At 28.5% G+C, this 21,286-nt stretch overlaps 1 protein-coding gene across 1 annotated transcript; it reads right to left on the bottom strand.

Moving 5' to 3' along the window:
• LOC131174483 (ABC transporter B family member 27-like) lies at nucleotides 1-6,928 on the bottom strand. Its single transcript, XM_058137973.1, has 17 exons — nucleotides 6,621-6,928; nucleotides 5,759-5,833; nucleotides 5,635-5,670; nucleotides 5,470-5,544; nucleotides 5,236-5,360; nucleotides 4,676-4,775; nucleotides 4,191-4,362; nucleotides 3,972-4,090; nucleotides 3,509-3,619; nucleotides 3,277-3,421; nucleotides 2,740-2,872; nucleotides 2,388-2,463; nucleotides 1,914-1,979; nucleotides 1,698-1,805; nucleotides 1,407-1,514; nucleotides 1,088-1,285; nucleotides 1-420 (listed from the first exon to the last, which is right to left on the bottom strand). The coding sequence occupies exons 1-17, from the start codon at nucleotides 6,702-6,704 to the stop codon at nucleotides 217-219; spliced, it is 1,935 nt and encodes a 644-aa protein (XP_057993956.1). The 5' UTR covers nucleotides 6,705-6,928; the 3' UTR covers nucleotides 1-216.
• Nucleotides 6,929-21,286: the final 14,358 nt, after the last annotated feature.

Below are 21,286 nucleotides of genomic sequence, written 5' to 3'. Positions count from 1 at the left end.
TTTGGCACTAATTCACCTGCATTTCTTGGTTAAATCATTTGCGATACAACCTATTTCAGAGTTGACAGTGCTGGCATTGTTTAAGAACCATTTGCATGATAATACTATCTTCAAAATTAACAGTTTGTGAAAAGTCCTTTTTTTGGAGGAAACTGCTCTATTTAGCTAGAGGATTGATTTCATTATGTTTTGGAAGAACTTGTTTCCTGTCAAAAACTAGAGTGCAGTTTTGTGTTCTTGCAGTTGTCTCCTGACTAGTGCGGTGTAGATACCATCCTTGCTCAGAAGATCTTCATGGGTGCCGATTTCAGCTATCTGACCATCGGATATCACAGCAACTGTGTCTGCACTTTTCACAGTTGAAAGCCTGTGTGCTATAACAAGAACAGTCCTACCCCTCATTAGGGAATCCATGGCATCCTATGCATCCATCCAAAAAAAAAAAGAGTTAGTAAAAGTTAGAAAGAAGAAAGAAACTTTCATTACACTGGCCAAATGGAAAATTTTCTCGTTTTATCTTTGAACTGGTGCTGGTGAAACTAATTTCTTTTTTGACAAATAAGAAAAATAGTAATCTAAATTTTGTTGATTGAATAAAAAGAAATAGGTGAGAGCCAAGGTCATCATAAACTTCTTGCATTAAACGCGAATAAACAGGTGAATTCTAGCGATTTTTATGTAGGCGAATTGGAGAGCAAGTGAATAGAAAACAGTAAGATAGAAGTAAATTCTGAAATCAAAATCTTTAAGATATATACAGATTATGAATACATAACACCTCAACCAGACTCATGGCATTTCCCTCTTTTTTGGGTGTCATTCTCAGTTGCCTGCCTCCAGGCTAGACATATAAAAATCATAGGATGGTGCTTCTTCAATGAATTCACAATACTTAACTGATTCAGATGGTCATGTTATGTGTAAGGAAGAAGCAATGGCACCAGTAACAGGGAATTAAGATAGAATTGACTAAAGCTAAAAGTGCTAAATATAGGTCAATTTTAGTTGGTTAGATATGAGTCAAGGGAAATTATTAGGAAATGACTGAAACCAATAATGAAAATTGTTGTAGAAAAAGCCAACGCACCTGAACAAGGTATTCGCTCTCTGCATCCAGAGCACTTGTGGCTTCATCCAAAAGTAAAATGCTTGGATTCATCAATAGTGCTCTTGCAATGGCCACTCTTTGTTTTTGGCCTCCTGAAAGTCTCAACCCACGTTCACCAACCTCCGTTTGATATTTTTCAGGAAACTTTTCTATGAAGTCATGGGCATTAGCCATTTTCTGCAGTGTCATCACTTCATAAGCACATATGTTTATGTGGAAAATTTAAAAACAAAAAAATGAGATAGATGGAATTCTGGTAAAAGAAAAAAAAAAGGATAAGTAAATGATAAACACTTACAGCAACAGTTTCTATGTCAGAAGAACTAGCCTTGCCGTTAAACCCATAGGCGATGTTCTCCTCAACAGAACAATTGAATAGAACTGGTTCCTGGCTCACTATACTGACCTGCATCTCAGGAAACACCAGAAGTTGAATGTGTAAGAATTCACTAGATGTTCAAGTTATCAAATTTTGGTAGAATGTATGTGTGTGAAACATCGCAAATTCCATCATGATCACTGAAGCATTTATTCTGGCAGCTCAATATTATATTCTGCAAACATCCTACCAAAAATTTTAGCAGAATACCTTTCTGTGAAGATACTCATGTGATATTTCCACTAGTGGAAACCCATTTAGCAAGATCTTTCCCTTGAGAGGATCATAGAACCTTTCAATTAAGTTTGCTATTGTTGTCTGTAAGACATTAAAAAAAGATGATGTTGGAAGTTATGGGCAAGCTGTGACGGAAAATCAAGAGTAGGGTATATATGTAATATTAAGAAGTAATGATGGTAATGTTACCTTGCCGCCACCACTTGGACCAACAAGAGCAACTTTTGAGCCTGGGTTCAGTTTCAACGTTATACCCTGTGGTACCAATGAGTATTAGACATGGTCATTAAGTTAAAAATGTTGAAATCCCTGCATTCTTCCCGTCTGAATATTGCAACTAAAAGAAATTCCAAACACTCACACAGCACTGAATATGATCCTGAATATGATACAGAACCAAACTGAATTCTTAGATCTTATGTCTCATTTGCTATTAGTGTTGATAATCTTGCATGCTCTGTCATGGAAGGAACTAGTATGTCCTAAAGACTACAAGGGTAGCCCAAAAGGGCAAAATCAATGTAGACTGAAAGTTGGGAGAAAAAGGAAGATTGAAAGCAAGCAATTTATTAGAAGATAAGTGGCAGAGCTACATATTTATCATAGTTAAACACATCTTTCGCTCTTCCTTTCTTTTTCTTTTCCTTGAGAGAATATTATTACCTTGAGTACCAGATGACTTGGTCGAGAAGGATAAGCAAACCAGACATCATCCAATTCCACATCCCCATCAGGATCACTGCCAGCAAAAAACATATGATTTCAAATAAGAATATAAGAAGGCAAACATTAGGTTGACAGGTATTTTATTTTAACCAATTAAGAAAACTGAATTTTTGTATCCCTTTCAAATGTATAAATTCTTATGACTGGGAAGTGTAGCGATTCTCAAAGTACAGTCAATAAATAGAAGTTAAATTCTAGTATACCAGATTTCCAATATGAAGTTTTTGTGTTTGAAAGAGGGAGAGAGAGAGAGAGAGAGAGAGAGAGAGAGAAGGAAGAGAGAAATAACCTAATAGGACACTTATCCCCAGATTTTGGCATGCTTGAGACACGATCCAGGAGCTGAAAAACTCTCCTACTTGCCCCTGCAGCTTTCATCGCAGTAGTATACAATCCTGACAAAGAAGATACTGAAGAACCAACTGCAGGCAGAAAAGATTGGCCAAAATGAGTAACTACGAAACTTGCAGCATCCCAGGCAGCAAGTCATTTGCTGTCTACTAAACAATAGCATCTGAAACATGCAAGCAAGGGCATAGAACATTTCATTTAAAATAAACCGTAGAGTAATTTGACTATCACAAGCAGCAGAAGAAATAAAGTTATTCAAAAAAAGACTGAAACAGTAAAATAGTGCTGTATAGATATTTAAAATCTTGATAGATATTCAAAGCTTTCCTAAGTTTATGGAGTTACCCCTAAACTAAGTTGTGACTGATCCCTTCACAAAAGAAATGTTTTCAAATGTTTGTTTAATTTGAAATCAAAGTCTAGTTTGAGCTATAATAGTACATTTGGTAGGTAAGTAAAACAATGGGAAGAGTACCTGTGAGGCTATAAAGAATGAAGGATGTAAGAGCGCCCGCGGTCATGGAGCCTATTATTGTCAGGTATGCCCCATAAACTACCACTATGATCACAGATAAAGTGGATGCGGCATTTAGTCCTCCAAAAAACAGACCGACTACCCTCTGCGGCAGAAAATAGCAAAACTCATGAGCTCATAAACCTTTAATTTGCATACTCCCAGCTTCCATGAGAGAGATATAGAGACTCACTGCTTGTCTGAGTCCCAGCTTCAGCGTCTCATCAACTTTTTCCGAATAATTTGAAATTGCATAACTTTCTTGGGCAAAAGATCTAACTGTTCGAATGGCCCCAAAGGATTCCTAAACATCAATTTTTCTTAGGAAAAAATTATGACCAATAACTCAACTGACTGTTATATTCAATAGATCCAAAATAAGGAGAAAAGGAAGCACCAGGAATCTATAAAACAGTTCAAAACTATGTTTGATTTACAGCATAAAGTTCATGATCAAACCTATCATCCAAGCACCAATAAAACATTTAGTAGGGTTTTCACAATCTTCCTAGATTCATCAAACTTTGTTGCTTTAAAAACAATGTACATTGTGAATGTATGCCAATTATGAAATTAACAATTTCTGACATCTTAATAAGGAAATAAAAACTAATTATATAAAAGATAAAAAGTAAAATATGATGTTGCTTACGAACCTCAGCTATGGAAGCAGCTACTGCAGCTGCAGCTTGAGTTGCATGTGAAAGTTCACGAAGATAGCGCCCAAACTTTCTTACAGCAACTGAAATTATTGGCACAACCACCAAAGCCAACACTGCAGGGAAAAAAAAAAAAGAAAAGAAAAGGAAACGATGATCAGAATATTACCCTGATAGAAAAGCATTACTTGAGAAACTTCAGCTTAAATTACCTACATGTTAATTTCCATGATGATGTAAACATGAAGGCAACACCAATTAAGGCAGTTGTTACATTACGGAGCGCCTCAGAAAGATTGGTTGTTGCAGCATTTTTTATGACCTGGGTGTCCTCTGACAGCCTGCTGAGAAGTTCCCCTGTTCGAGTAACATCAAAGAAGGCTATTTCCTGTTGACCATTGCAGCAACACCATGCTTAAATGTGCTGAGTTCCAAATGATTCCCAGAGCAGAGCAGAAAAAAAAAAAAAAAAAAAAAAAAACAACAACAACAACTTGCAAACTAATATCTTAAAATGACTCCCACAGGCTTTAATATCTTTAACCAGCTATTTTATTATGCTTAAATTTTGCATGAAACAGAAAATTCACAGTTTTTCAGTAGATTGGAAATCCATAAAGACTAATTAATATAGTGGATCAGGAATAAAAAGGATTGCACATCCTCGAGCTTTTATATGTTCAAAAACTAGGGGACTTCACCTGGTTGATTAGGTGGCTGAATAAGTCCTTTCTCAAACGAGCGACAACTCTTTCACTGGCAGAAGCAAACAGCCATGCTCGAAGTGCAGTGCACAAAGAACTAAAACAAGCAAAAAGAAACTATGATTATTAGTCCCTTCAAGAATTATAAATGCTCAACAGGAGGCTTTGTGCAATATCTTGCATTACAGAAGTGTCAAAAATGAAATGAAATTATTTGTCGTCACAGTTCTTCAAAGCAAAATATTTAAAGTATAAGTTAAGATGCTAATTTAATAGAGCAAAAGAAATGCAACACTACAGGAAAATTTGTTTGGGGGCTTTAAATCGTAAATAATGGATCCAATATAAAACAAATATCATTTCAGACCCTACATAAATTTAAATAATGCTCATTCAATAAACATTGGATCTTATAAGATCAATTAATAAAATTACCCCATATAGTAAGGAAAGAAACCACCACAATGAACAAACATCTACAGAAACCAAGAGAACAAAATCCAGAGACATAATAATGCAAATTAGACATGGTAAAGTGATACAGAACACAGTCATACCCAATTACCACTATCAGCACAATATCCAGTATGGTGTTCTTGACTGCATCTAAAGCTTGTGATTGCTCTTCAGGAGCACTTGTATCTCTTGACACAATGTCTATTATCATTCCACCATATTTTGGCTGCAATATAAGAATTTATAACCGGTTACAGAGATAACACCTTAGTAGGACAGGAGCCTAGTTACTTTTAAATTCAATTTTGATCTTGCGATTTGTTTAATTATCCTACAATCAGAATACTTGATGTGGATGCTATCAGTAGTGCAATGGTGCCAACTACAAGCTTCCCAGCATCAGGCTTTGCCTGTAAAATAAGAAATTGATTATTACTAAATACTAAAATATACTTCGATGTGAATCCATCCTCAGAAATAAGAAAATAATAATTTCTTACCAGTGAAAATACTCTACCAAACCCAACATTTGCTGCCTGAATTTTCAAAAAACAAGGTCAGCTAGACTTCAAAAATAGCTTGATGAGCATAAATATTGCATGAAAGAACATTAATAGCTATCACCTCCACTCCATCTCCAAGTTCCAGGTCGTTTGGAGGACCATCGGGTGATTGGTCTTCATTTGCTTTCCTCCGTGCCTACACAACATAGGTGAATCAACGACAACATTATTTAGACCAAGAAGTAACCAAGAATTTTTGGCGCTTAATTAAATGGTTATGGAGGTTATGAATTCCATTATATGAGACTTGATCAAAACAAAAACTTATTTAATTTGAGCCTAGAATTGCTATATGGTCTAGTTCAATTAAAGTATTGGAAACCACAAACAACAGGAAACATCAATTTACTTTCCGTCTTCTTTTGTTGCGATTTGTTACACCCCAAGTTGAATGATTTGAGAGAAAAACACAAAATCTGTAGATTAACAATCAAAATGAAACAAAACTACAATATTTCAAGAACTAATATTTCATAAAGGTTATGGCCATATCAACACCACCCCGCCGGCCCACCCCCGCCGCCCCCCCCCACACCAAACCCCCAAAAAAAAAAAAAAAAAAAAAAAACTCCTGACCAAAGTTAACAGTTCAACAGAGAAATCACAATAAACAAGAAGTCAAAAGAAGACTCAATTACAAGATTCCAAGAACAAGTTCATGTAACAAAAAAGCTAATCGTCTTGTCACAAGAACCCAAACCAAACAGAATTAATGTAATGACATATTGTTTAGAAAATTCAAGTGATTCAAAAAAATACCCAGAAAAGGTAAAAACCTATTAAAACTATCAACAGAACAGAAAACGTGAGTTTCAAACTTTGAAATGAATCCGAAAAAATCCATAACCCAATAAAAGCCACAAAATTTTGGATGTTGTTCCGAAGATAAAACTACAAAGGAAGAAAAAGAAAAGAAAGCAAACCTCCTTTGTCAAGAGAGAGACTCTCTCACTCCCTGAGGAAGAAATGGACCTCGTTGTCCAATCTAAGTGCTGCTTCTTGCCCATCAAAGAACCAGATGAGTAACTGTATTGCGCGGAAAGACTGACTTTTGTTGCTGTGAAGCCGTTGGTGAAAGAAAGATACTAATTTTCCAATGGAGTGTTATTAAAGCTAAGACTACTCTTGTACCAGTAATTGCAGCTCTTTGGTTCAATGAGATTACAAGAATCGCCACAAATTTCCACCCACCCCATATAGACCGCAACATTTACCAAACAAACACATGTGTCACCTTCAATTTCTTTTTTTTTCTTCCCTTTTTTTTTTTTACGTAATTATTTAGTCATTCTTATTCAATGTGCATAGATCATCTATTCCTTGAACTTCAGAAAGAAAAAGAAAAAAAAATTTAAAGAAATATATTTTATTATAAAATTTTAAATTCAAATTTTCATTGAATAATTATAAATAAAAATAAAAATATTAAAATAGAATTAGTAGTTGATTGTGATTTAATAAATAGTAAAATTAGTTAGTAGTTTATGTGAGTATATCAATTAAGTATTATTTATTAGGATAACTTAAAAAAAAAAAAAGGTTTCTGCAAGTGTATGTGATTTGCCTCCCCCAGATAGCCAGTGATGTGTGGATGATTGGGCATCGAAATCTGTCATCGTTCCCTGAAATCCAGAGTGTGAGCTAATGTGGCAAAACATGAGTGGTGGCACATGATGACGACGATGCTCCGTTGATTAATTGCAGATCCATGATTTTTATTTGTATTTTTTTATTGTTTGATATGTCTTTATGTTTTTGTCCAGTTCTGAAGTTAATATCCCTGTCTAGTTAATTCTAAAAACAAAGGCAAGGACAGTCGGTACAATTTGATTCCACTACCGTCTCTTCCTTTTTCTAATGCTTAATTATTGGGTGGTTTTCCTAATCTACAATCTATCGATTTAATTTTGAATCGAACCATATCATAAAGGCCCAAAAAAATCCACATATGTCTTTCTCTAAAATAATGTCATTCCAGACTTTTTCTTCTACCCTAATGATGCCTAAGCCATAACCTTATTTGACTACTTCTTATTCCCAACGAAGAGCCAATCCCTAATAAAAAAATTCCCAATCCCAACGATAAGAATTTATTTTTCATCAGTTTATCATTTATTAAAACAACATAGTATAAACATTCAGCTTGGTTATTATTTTTTTTACTTAATTAATAAACTGCAATTTTTGTGAATGTAAATTGAAATTTAATTTAATTCGATTTAATTTTTTTTATTAAAAGTAAAATTCCAATACCTTTCATCCATTGGTGGTAGAATTCCCAAATCCTCAACTGTCATTAGGTCAGCAACATTCGATTTAAAATGAAAAGATTAATTGAACTAATTTAATTTAAAGTTTTGTTTATTTTATAGTAAATTAATTCAATTTCACTTTTAATTTTAAGAAATTTAATTTATTTGATTCAATTTAATTATTTTATTAATAATTAATATTTAATAAAATATTCATGTAAAAAAAATTATAATCATTCGGTTAGTATCGATCTAAATCAACCTAAAATATATGACTTGACCTTTTATTATCATTAATAATTTTATCATTAAAAAGATTTTTCCCTATCCTATGAATCGGATAATATTATATTATTTCTTATACTTATTTTAATATTATTTACTTTGTTTATCAGAACGATAAGAATTCCTTTCAATCAATTCAATAAAATAGAAATAAAATTAGATAAACGGCTCCTCATTCAATTATTTCAAAGCCATTGAATCATTTTTCTCGTTTGAGAATTTCTCCCTTTATTAACTTTGTCCCAAAAAGTAATTAGAATAAATTTAGTATTTTTTATTTAAAAAAATAAATTGAATAATTTATTTTATAATTAATTATTATTAAGTCTAAAAAGTATAGTTAAATTAAAAAAATATATAATAAAGATTTAGTTTGAAATGAGTTTAAAAATAAATTAAAAAAAAATCAAATCAATAATTTTAAACCAAAACGAAATGAATTAAATTAAATTGATTCAATTTTTTTCTTAAATCAATTTAATTTAGTTTTAATTTTTTTTAATTTTTCAAATTAAATCAACCAATCAATACTCTCCTCTTAACATTCTTTTTTTTTTTTTTTTTTTGAGAAAATTCAATAATATCGTTGTCATTACATTAAGGTGTGATTGCCGTCATTCCAAGCCGCGTGCGGAGGGAGCACATGGTATTCGGGTGGCCGCCAGGCTGATCTGATTATGAGTTAAAATTAGTGATTTAGATTTAAGGTTAAAGAGAATTCAAATCACACAATTTACTTAATTTTGATTTTAATTACAATTTTCATATAAAAATTTAATTTTTAAACCAAATAAAACCGGTTAATCTGATTTCAGTGCAAAACAAATTTTATTGAGAATAATTTTAATCAATTGAATTTTAATTTTAATTTTAATTTTAATTTTAATTTTAAATTAAATCAATTTAATTTTATCTACATCCAAATTCAGACCGTAATATGACCCGTCCACATGGTATCTTAGCTTACGTCCGATAATAATTGGACAAAAAAAAGTTGATGATTCCAACCACATAGGTAGTTGGTACCATTTTGTACGTTATGATGTGTCCTTCAATTTTTTTTTTTATTTTCCAAACCTACTCTCTGTCGTTTAGTGTTTTTAAATGTTATCATTTTATTTAAAAATTTAATTAATTAGCTTATTGTTATGTTAACCGTACATTCATAAACGACACAACTGCAGATTATAATACAACTATTACAATCAAGAAGCATAGTATTAGATCATAATCAATGTACATGTTGTTATAAATAATTTGTATATTAAATAATATAAAAAAATAATTTTTATATTATTAAAATATAAAAAAGTGAAGTAATGTTAAAAGTGAAATATGTATAAAATTATATATATATATATAATTTAATATAATTTAATATATATTATTTTATTATAATACTTGACATGTATATGTGTAAAATAAAATAATTATCATATCATAAATTTCGTAAATAAATTATGAACAGATGTGTTTATTAACAAGTAGATATGTCTATTAATAAACAGACATATTAATTATATACAAACAGTTATAACTATTTATATAGGTATCTGTTAATAAATAAATATGTCTATATAAATAGTCATAACTATTTGTATAGATATTTTTTAATAAAAATACATATCTATTCTATACAAACAATCATAACTATTTGTATAGGTGTCTTTTAATAAACAGACATATCTGATGGGCGTATCCGCAAGTATACGGGTCGTCTTAAGTAATAGAGTAATGAGTCAAGTATCGTTCCCACGAGGATTTGCCGTTTGAGTACCGAACTATGAATGAAGCGATTATTTGGATTAATGATTGATGAATAAATGGTAAATGTAAATGAGCAAAATAAATTAATTAATCTAATTGAAATGGGTAAAGAGCAAGCAAATAAATTCTAAATTTAGATGCAATTGAACTAAATTAATAATGGGTAATTTGAATCAAGGTCTAATTATGTTTAAAGTGATTCCAGAGTTGAGGGTTTATGCATAAATTAATTGGGATTTGTCTTGGGTATTCCAATTTTAAGGGAAAAATAGAGTTTGAAGGAAATTGATTCTAAATTCCTTTAATATCTTTTTCAAGTAAACCAAAGTGTGTTCTAAAATAACCAAACCTACTTTCGTATGTTATTTGATTACTTTAAAATCCATTAAGTTATGTAACCAATCATTAATTCTTCTTAAAATCCTATTTTATTTCTAAATCTAGGTGATTTTAAGTTCCAATCCTTGATTATCTATCAATGACTTTCACATTTCGATCCTTCAATCAAAGATTAATACAATATTCAATGGGTACCAATATTAGGTAAGTAAATCAAGCACACAAGGGAGGAATCAAAACTCATATTTATGTAAATTAAGGAAATACCCAGTCCAAATCCAAAAATTAATCTAAAACATATTTTCCAACTCTGAAATCTAAAGAGTTTACTCACTCATAATGATATTTACAAGAAAGATTAATGGAAAAGTAAAGAAAAACATGATAAGAGGACTAAAATAGAAAAACCCAGGTAGAAAAACCCAAAACTCTGGTTTTTGGAGCTTCAAAAGATGGTTGCAGCAGCTCCTCCCTAAAAAAATGGCGTCCTCCTCCTCTGTCTATTTATATTTCTTTTCTTCTTTTATTTTCGCCCGTTTTCTCTTATGGCAAAAACTAGGAAATGATGAATTTATATGGTCCCAAAAAGTTGTTCTAAAAGTAAATAGGAGCCAAGGAGTGGATAAGAAATGAGGTATAAAATTATCCAAGTCAGCAGTATTATTTACGTTCTGGCAGTCTGCTTAGGGTACTGCTTAACCCTAAGCAGCTTCTTAGCAAATTTCAGCCTCTGGTTGAACTGTCTGCTTAAGGTTAAGCAGACCCTCAGCAAATCTCGGTAGATTTGGAGTAAAATGGATTTTTCTGCTCATGCTTGACTTCCAGCTTAACTTGTGCTGCACCTTAAGCATTGCCGCTTTACCCTAAGCAGGATCTTAAGCAAAGTCTCAAGCAAATTTCGGCTAACTTGCTCTTTCAAAGCTTGATTTCTTCAACTTTCCTCCATGCTTAAAAAATTTCAAATTTCTTCAAATCACTTCCTAATGCACTCATTGATCTTCGATTTGCCATAAAATCCTATCAAAAATAACAAAATTACAAAAATCAAATATAAAGTATCTAAAGTTAACAAATAAGCTAAAATAAAGCTAAAAACATAAAATATACTAAAATATAAGGACAAAATGGATGCAAAACTACTCTAAAATGCCTATATGAAATGAGTGTAACAATGTCTATTACACAAACAGTTGTATCTATTAGAGATAAACAAATATGTCTATCTAGAAAATGTGCCATGAATTTTCTTTCTTTATAAATATGGATGAGTTTTTCAATCTAGATATATATTACTTCTACTTCTTCTTCTTTTCTTCCAGTCTTTCTAAACGGTTCGTATAAAGAGTTCTTAAGAGAAATCTTCAAGAGTTGTTATCTGCAAATTTCATGCTTTGTTATATCCTGGAGGTATATTGCCATAACCTTGCAGTAATCTAGTGGGGGCAATTAATACTTTAAAGATAGTGATTCATCATGCCCCAAAGCCTATTCTCCACCCACTGCCTCAACAATTTTAAGGTGAAAGCAGATCAAGAAAAAAGATGAATTGCCATGCAGATGTCATATTCTCAATAACTCATCAGATAGGCTATAAGATTTGTTTACCTCTGTCAAGTCTCCAAAGAAAATCTGGAATTCGTTAGAATTCGAATATAATACAGAAAAAAAAAGGTATGGATAAATTTCTCATTATGAAATATTTTGAATTCTAAATACTTGATAATATGCCTGTTATGGATAAGTCCATGAGTTGCGTATCTTTATTTCAAAGTTTAAAGATTTGAAAGTGGTAGTTCCTAAATCATTGCAATTAGGAGGAATAATAGCACATCATACTTATAGTTTGAATGATTATAGGAAGAAATTACTGTATGCTTCATATGACTTTTTCCTTAAATAGATTCAGAAATACTTCCACATTAAAAAGTTTTTTATGTGATAATTTATTTTATGTTGATGACATGCTTATAATTAGAAGAAATATAAGGTTATATTATGATGTTAAAGCTCATGGTGAATGTGTTAAAGAAGATAATAAGATTTATGTGCATAAGTCGAAAAACACTTTTTATATGCATAAATCCTAATTCATATTGATTGTGTCTATTACTAACTAGGTGGGGATATTGTTAAAAATATTAGTGATAGAAAAATTTGTCTCATTTCAAAAGAGTTATGTCTGTTCATTAAAAGATATCAAAATGAACTATTTATTCCTGATAATTATATCTGTTTTAAAAGGTGTAAATGAACAAATGTAATTGTTCTAAGAGATACAAAGTGAACTGTTGTATCCATTGTAAAAGGTATAAGTGAACAAATATAATTATTATAAGAGATACAAAGTAAATGGTTGTATCTGTTTTAAAAGGTATAAGTGAATGATTGTATCTGTTCTAAGAGGTATAAGTGAACAGTTGTATCTGTTATAAAAGATATAAGTGAATAGATGTAATTATTCTAAGAGATACAAAGTGAACGATTGTATCTGTTGTAAAAGATATAAGAGAATAGAAGTAATTGTTATAATAGATACGAAGTGAACTGTTGTATCTATTATAAAAGGTGTAAGTGAACAGATATAATTATTCTGATAGATACAAAGTGAACTATTGTATATGTTTGAAGAGATGCAAATACTTTATAAATAGCAGTTTGGAACAAAAATCTATTAACTTTTATTTTTTGTCTTTTCTCTTCATTTTTACCTACAATCAATATTATTATTCTTTAATTTATTATTGGGAGAATTTTAAAATTAATGTCTAGATTTATATTTTGGTTATTATCCTTGAGGAATCTGCCTAAACTACCTAGTCAGAACATAGTAGGGGTTTTACTCTTTGTTAATTTCATTATATTGAGGGAAGTAAATACTCCATATGATATTTATTGCAAATTGACTAAAAATTTTGGTAGAATAATTACTCAAATTGAGTATACTAATGATATTGATAGCTTAATATATACTATGCATTGCACTAGACCTGATATTGCTTTCGCAGTATTTAAATTATCAAGTTATACTAGTAATATTAGTATGAAATACTAGAAAGAAATTTCAAGGGTTTTTGGATATTAAAAAAAAAAGAATTATAAACTATAGATTATTTTGTGATGAATTTTCAAATGTGCTAAAACCATATAAAGAGTTGTATTCATGCAAAGAGTTGTTTCTCTTGGCCAAAAGATATAATTAAATAAAAAGATGCAATTCTTCTTAATAGTTACATGTATGAAGAGATTAATTTATTGGCTAAAAGGTTGATACATTTTGAGTAGTAAATATAAGAGCCTTACAAGTCATTTGTAAGAAGTGACAAAAGGACAAATGAGTATGCATTTGTGTGTATGTGCAAGTTTAGCTTGGTTCTTTATTATTGGATACTCTAATTTTAAACAAGTTATGGAGTAATTTATTTTTATAAATAAGGTACAAATTTAGACTGTGAATTATTTATGTAGTTCATGTTATAGACATATGATTATATGGTTGACTAGTGAAACAAATATGGTGGAGATCTTAGAGTTATATAAATGCCAATTGGATAAGTAGTACTAAGGATAATAAGTCAACCTTTGGTTGGGTATCCACTTTAGGTGGAGGTTTTATTTTTTGGGCATCAAAGAAATAAACTTGTATAACTCATTCTACGGTATAATCCGAATTTATAACTTTGGCAAATGTTGGTAAAGAAGTAGAATGACTGAGAAACTTGTTATCAGATATTAAGTTATGGCCACAACTTGTGCTATCTATTTCTTTATATTGTGATAGTCAAATCATGATGGTTAAAGCTTATAGTAAAATATACAATTGAAAGTATATATATATAAGCTTAAGACATGAAAATGTAAGACAATTAGTCTATAATGGTGTTATTACCATATTGATGTTAAATACTATAATAATCTAGCAAATCCTTTAATAAAAGGGCTCTCGAGAGTTATGATCATAAGTATATGTGCAGATTAGGATTAAATATTCCATTAAATTTACTACTGATGAGAACCTTACTTTATAGTATTATTACTAAATAAAGTTTAAAGGGTAACAACAAGTCATTAATAAATGTTGTAATTAAGTATTTAGTATACTAAGGTAATGGAATGATGATGAATATTTATATTCTTAATAAAGTTTAATATTATTACAAAAGAAACTTCACCTATATGAACATAGGAAGTGGTGCTGCTTCAACAAAACTGAGAATAACTTTTATAAATGTTTATAAAAACAGGAGGTAGCACAAGGTCATATTCTTGCTAAAATTTTGGTGAACTTTTTAAGTCAAACTAATTGATTCGTGTATGTAGTATTTCCGGTTCTATTTAATAGGAATCTAGGTTTAAGCTAAGGCCACCATAATTTCTTTAGAACTTTGAAATACTTAAACTAAGAAAAAGTTTAAATCGAAAGATACTTTTCATTATGCATGAAACAATGTGATCTAACAATACAAGTTAAATGGGGGATTGTTATAAATAGCTTGTATGTTAGATAGTATAGAGAGAAATAATTCTTATATTGTTAAAATATAAGAAAGTGAAGGAATATCAAGAGTGAAATATGTATAGAATTATATATATATATATATATATATATATATATATATATATATATATATATATATATATTATTCTATTATGACACTTAACACGTATATGTGTGAAATAAAATAATTATCATATTATAATTTTCATAAATAAATTATGAACAAATGTATTTATTAATAAGTAGATATGTCTGTTAATAAACAGACATGTCAATTATATACAAACAGTCATAACTGTTTGTATAGGTGTCTGTTAATAAACAGACATGTCTATTCTATACAAAAAGTCATAACTATTTATATAGGTGTCTGTTAATAAACAAATATGTCTATTCTATACAAACAGTCATAACTATTTGTATAAGTGTCTTTTAATAAACAGATATGTCTATTACACAAACAGTTGTATCTATTAGAGATAAACAGATGCGTTTATCTAGAAAATGTGCAATGACTTTTCATTCTTTATAAATAAACAGATATATACTGCTTCTACTTCTTCTTTTCTTCTAGTCTCTCTAAACGGTTCGTATAAAAAGTTCTTAAGGGAAATCTTCAAGAGTTGCTGTCTGCAGATTTCAAGCTCTGTTATATTTTGGAGGTATATTGCCATAACCTTGCAACAATCTAGTGGAGGCAATTAATACCTTAAAGATAGTGATTCATCACGCTTCAAAACTTATTCTCCACCCACTGCCTCAACACATACAAGCAAGTTCCTATTAAATTACAATTTATCAGTTGACATTTGTTTTTCTTGATAATTGGTGGAAGTTAATAACTAATTATTTACCACATTATACTATTAATATACTTGAATTAATTAAATTAATCAACCTAAAATATATGACTTGACCTTTTATTATCGTTAATAATTTTATCATTAAAAAGATTTTTCCCTATCCTATGAATCGGGATAATATTATATTATTTCTTATACTTATTTTAATATTATTTACTTTGTTTATCAGAACAATAAGAATTCCTTTCAATCAATTCAATAAAATAGAAATAAAATTAGATAAAAGGCTCCTCATTCAATTATTTCAAAGTCAATGAATCTTTTTTCTTGTTCGAGAATTTCTCCCTTTATCAACTTTGTCCCAAAAAGTAATTAGAATAAATTTAGTATTTTTTATTTAAAAAAATAAATTGAATAATTTAATTTATAATTAATTATTATTAAGTCTAAAAACTAGAGTTAAAATTTAAAAAAAATATAATAAATATTTAGTTTGAAATGAGTTTAAAAATAAATTAAAAAAAAATCAAATCAATTATTTCAAACCAAAACCAAATGAATTAAAGTAAATTGATTCAATTTTTTTCTTAAATCAATTTAATTTAGTTTTAATTTTTTTTAATTTTTCAAATTAAATCAACCAATCAATACTCTCCTCTTAACATTCTTTTTTTTTTTTTGAGAAAATTCAATAATATCTTTGTCATTACATTAAGGTGTGATTGTCGTCATTCCAAGCCGCGTGCGGAGGGAGCACATGGTATTCGGGTGGCCGCCAGGCCGATCTGATTATGAGATAAAATTAGTGATATGGATTTAAGGTTAAAGAGAATTCAAATCACACAGTTTACTTAATTTTGATTTTAATTACAATTTTCATATAAAAATTTAATTTTTAAACCAAATAAAACCGGTTAATCTGATTTCAGTGCAAAACAAATTTTATTGAGAATAATTTTAATCAATTGAATTTTAATTTTAATTTTAATTTTAATTTTAATTTTAAATTAAATCAATTTAATTTTATCTACATCCAAATTCAGACCGTAATATGACCGGTCCACATGGTATCTTAGCTTACGTCCGATAATAATTGGACAAAAAAAAGTTGATGATTCCAACCACATAGGTAGTTGGTACCATTTTGTACGTTATGATGTGTCCTTCAATTTTTTTTATTTTCCAAACCTACTCTCTGTCGTTTAGTGTTTTTAAATGTTATCATTTTATTTAAATTTTTAATTAATTGGCTTATTGATATGTTAACCGTACATTCATAAGCGACACAGCTGCAGATTATAATACAACTATTACAATCAAGAAGCACAGTATTAGATCAGAATCAATGTACATACAAGCAAGTTCATATTAAATTACAATTTATCAGTTGACATTTGTTTTTCTTGATAATTGGCCTTTTAATAATTATTTTTTTACATATAGCAGGAAGTTAATAACTAATTATTTACCACATTATACTATTAATATACATGAATTAATTAAATTATTGTAATTATTAAAAAAAATCTCTTGATGCTATATTTTCTTTTAATCATATACTTAAATCCAATTTACATGTTAATTTCACAGTTCTGAATACCATTTCAATATTTACTGAGTTACAACTTATTAGTCAGTGATGTTTTGTTGCTTTCATATTTGAATTTTGTGCTAAGCCTCTCCAATATCAGACATGGCATGGGCCAACACTCCTTGTTTTGGACGTGAGGTCCTTGGACTAAGCCGCACAAGTTAATAAGTGGTCCTTTTAGTTACAAAAAGGCCCAAAGATTACAATTTACAACGATTCCAAATGGGCTTTTTTTTTATATTCTAATTGAGCTTGAAATTAAAATTTTATAGTGTTAAAACTATAGAAAATATATTGAAAAAGTTTCAAATTTTAAAATATATTATACTATTAAATTTTATGTGGGAACTTAGGTATTGATTTATAATATAAATGCAAAGACAAGATTTTTTTCCCTAGAAACATGATTCACGTTGGGACACCATTTCTCTCTCTATATATGGTTATTAATTTCCATCTTACTTTATATATCATTGTAAGCTTTTGTTAAAGGATGAAGATGAGACGAGACAATGATACAAATTGGGTTACCATTTTCTTGCTTACATCATTATGCTTATATCATGCATACATGATATGGATTATTTTATTAAATTAAAATTGTGTTTGTTCTTTGTTGGGTCAATCTGAGTCTTCTCATACATGAATTCAATAAGACTTAAAAGAGTTTAATAGTGAGAATTTTTTCTATAAATAAAGACTAGGATGCATGGGGAAGAATCAATTATCAAGCACAACAAAATGAAGGCCTTTCTTATCACTTTCATCCTCTTGTCTTCTTTCCTTCTCATTCCCTCTCCAACTGTAGCTCGAGAGTTGATTCATAATGGTGAGAAATTTTAATTAATTAACTTGCAAAATGCTATTCTATTTACTTTTCTCTAAACTGAGAATACGTAAGCAAATATATATTGCTAAATGAATAATCACTAGTTTATTAATTATATATATCATCTTTGTTTGAATGCTGCAGGTGAAGTTGGTGGGGGTCGCAAACCTGACGTTATCTTCAAGACTGATAGCGTTACAGGGAAAACAGATGAAACTACAAAACCTTGCAAATCTGGTTCTTCTTCTAGTTATAATAAGTGCAAGTGCCCTGCGTACAACCCTAATTGTAAGCATTCAGCTCCTTGAGTAAGAAATAATGAGGTGGAAGAATTTAATAAAGTGCTATGTGTGATCAACATAAGCACGTGATAGCTTTGTCATAGTGTGTGATTAATTTATGTAGCTTTGATGATATGCTATTTCTATAAACAATAAATTATGCTTGTTTGACAATTAAATTTCACTTGTATACAGTGGTGGAGATAAAAATTTTGTATATTGAATTACTGAAAGTTAATATTAATATTAAAAAAGTTATTAATAATTTAACATAAATAATTAATTTAATTAGTAAATATATTCGAAAATTCTCACACGAAACTACATAAATAAAATGTAATAAATTTGCAAAATACAGATTTTCATTTTAAAAACAATAAAATTGAATATAAATTCATCAAAGAATTTTCATTATTATTATTATTATTATTATTATTATTATTATTATTTCTTTAAAATTGATTAACTCATAAAAAAACTAATTATTAAAATTAAATAGTAAAATGAAATTGACTATGACTAAAAGGATTTGAGGATTCCAACCATATTAAAATTACCCATTATAATAAATTCAATAAATATACATTTTGAAAAGATAATTTGACAAAAATTGGGGGACTTCGGCTCCCTCTATCTATGTATTCGTTCTTTTAGAATTCGGCCCAATCTTATGCATATCTTCATGTTGGGAAAACAATTTAATATATTTTTTACGATTCTAACAATTTAGATCAACTCGCGCGTTGAGAAATAATAGAGAAAAGAGAAAAGAATGCGCGTTAGTTGACCGGCACCGTTTAGACAAATTTGCCTTTGGCAAGTTTGACTAGAGCGTTTAAATTCTTACTTCAATTTATTATAAATTTAAAATATAAATATTTAAAATTTATCTATTAAATAAATAGATCTTGTCATATATTATTTGTCTTTGATTTATATAGACGTAGTTCAGATGAGAAAAAATTCTTTTTCCTTTTATTTGAAAATGAAATTTTGTAAAAATTTAATTAGATTGATTTCTTTTTTATTAATTTTTATATTTAAAAAGGAAAATTTTTTTAATTAATTTTTTTATTTAAAAAAATAAAATCTATGCATAATTGTGTAAATTTTTTTTAAAATATTTTTCTTTCAAATGATTTATTTTAAATAAACCCTTTATGATTTTGAAATAATTTGAAATTGTTAGGAAAATAGAAAAGCTAGTATGGGTATTTCTCTCCTTTAAAATTTTAAATTTAATTTAATTAGAATTGTTCGCTTGAGTCATTTTGAATTATGAATTTTAAAAAATAAAAGTTATTTTAATTATTGAATTATCATAATCAAAATACTCTCAAACCACAACCAAGAAATTTGGCCTATGATCAACTCTAGTTTTTTTTTTAATTTAATTTTATTAATAATATATATAAAAAAAAACTTAGCATCCATTATCCAATTAAGAACCTTCCTGATACATTCAACTCCATAAGAAAACCTAGAGGAAAAAACTGATCAACGGACTAGGTTGGAGTTACTCAATGCAACAATATTAGTGAAAAAAAGAAATAATCCATATTTTATACTTTTATTATAGAACCTTCTAATTGAATGAAATTGTGAATACTTTATTTTACTAATATTTTATCCTTTTAATAATTATGATAGCTTGAGTTAAATTTTATATACTTAAATAATTTTAAATCTTATTCAAATTTTGAAATATATTTATTATGAGAAATAAATTAATTACTGTTTGATAGCAATTAAACAAATTTTAAAGAGTTTTTTTTGTTATTATTTTATGTGTATAATTGAATTAAGAGTCATATGTTTTATTGCCATTATTGCTATTCATACGAGTTTAAATTTTTTATATTTACTTTATATAATTAACAAATCAAATTTTTTAGAGACTAGGGGTTTTGGTTTTAGAAAAAACAATAATTAAGTATATAAAATAAAATTTGAGACGATATTTTCTTAACTTAATAATTTTATTTTATTTTCCTAAATACTGTTTGGTATTGAAGTTCTGAAAAAAAAAAACCATTTTAAATATTTCTGAAAAAATAATTTAAAAAAATACTTAATTATTTTGCGTTATTATTTTAAAAAATTTATGATTATTACATATTAAATTTAATTTTAAATATTTTTAATTAATATATTTAAAAAGTAGTTTTATTAATAACAATTTCAACTATAATATAATACCAAACATGACAAGTGGACATTTCTAAACAAAGAAATAAACATCATTTAATTAAAATTTTATTTTTTAAATTTAAAATATTATAATAACATTTTTTTTTATATACATAAAAATTTTATTAGTAAAAGATTCTAGAAAAAACTTAGCGTGGCCAAATTGGGAAACAATCTTCTTAAAATGGACATAACGTTTATCTTAAAGGAATTAAACTCTTCTCCAACTTTGAAAACCACTAATTAAATGATAACATTTCGCAAAATAGAAAAATTTCGTTTAAATTTAATTTATTATAAATTTAAAATATAAATATATAAAATTTATATATTTAATATATGAATATTATCATACATATATTTTGTGTTTTAAATTTATAATAAATTAAATTAAAAAAAATCTTAAAATAATTGTTGATTGAGATTCATATCCTAACAAACCACTAATTATTTAATGGCTCCTTTTTCAAGAAGGGAAGTCATTTATAATACAAACAAGGAGTATATATATATAAATATAAAGAAATTAACATGATTCACGCCAGGGCACTTTCTATATATATATATATATAGTATACTTTTTCATCTTTCTTTCCATTTAATAAATGTATATCATTGAAAGCTTTATTAAAGGCAGATCAGATAACGACCAAAATGGGGTTACCATATCTTCCTCACATCATTATGCTTATATCATGCATATATGATATGGATTATTTTATTAAAATTAAAATTGTAACACCCCAAATTTTATTAT

This window comes from Hevea brasiliensis, chromosome 16 (assembly GCF_030052815.1).
Source record: "Hevea brasiliensis isolate MT/VB/25A 57/8 chromosome 16, ASM3005281v1, whole genome shotgun sequence".
Taxonomy (NCBI): Eukaryota; Viridiplantae; Streptophyta; class Magnoliopsida; order Malpighiales; family Euphorbiaceae; genus Hevea; species Hevea brasiliensis.
The sequence above is the reverse complement of the archived record's forward strand: the minus strand, read 5'-3'. Positions and strand labels throughout refer to the sequence as shown.

Coding starts and splice junctions, on each gene's coding strand:
- LOC131174483 (XM_058137973.1), bottom strand. CDS start 6,704: ATGGGCAAGAAGCAGCACTTAGATTGGACAACGAGGTCCATTTCTTCC. Junction 4,363..4,675: donor TCAGCCACCTAATCAACCAG/GTGAAGTCCCCT, acceptor AATGGTCAACAG/GAAATAGCCTTCTTTGATGT. Junction 1,286..1,406: donor CTGACATAGAAACTGTTGCT/GTAAGTGTTTAT, acceptor ATGACACTGCAG/AAAATGGCTAATGCCCATGA.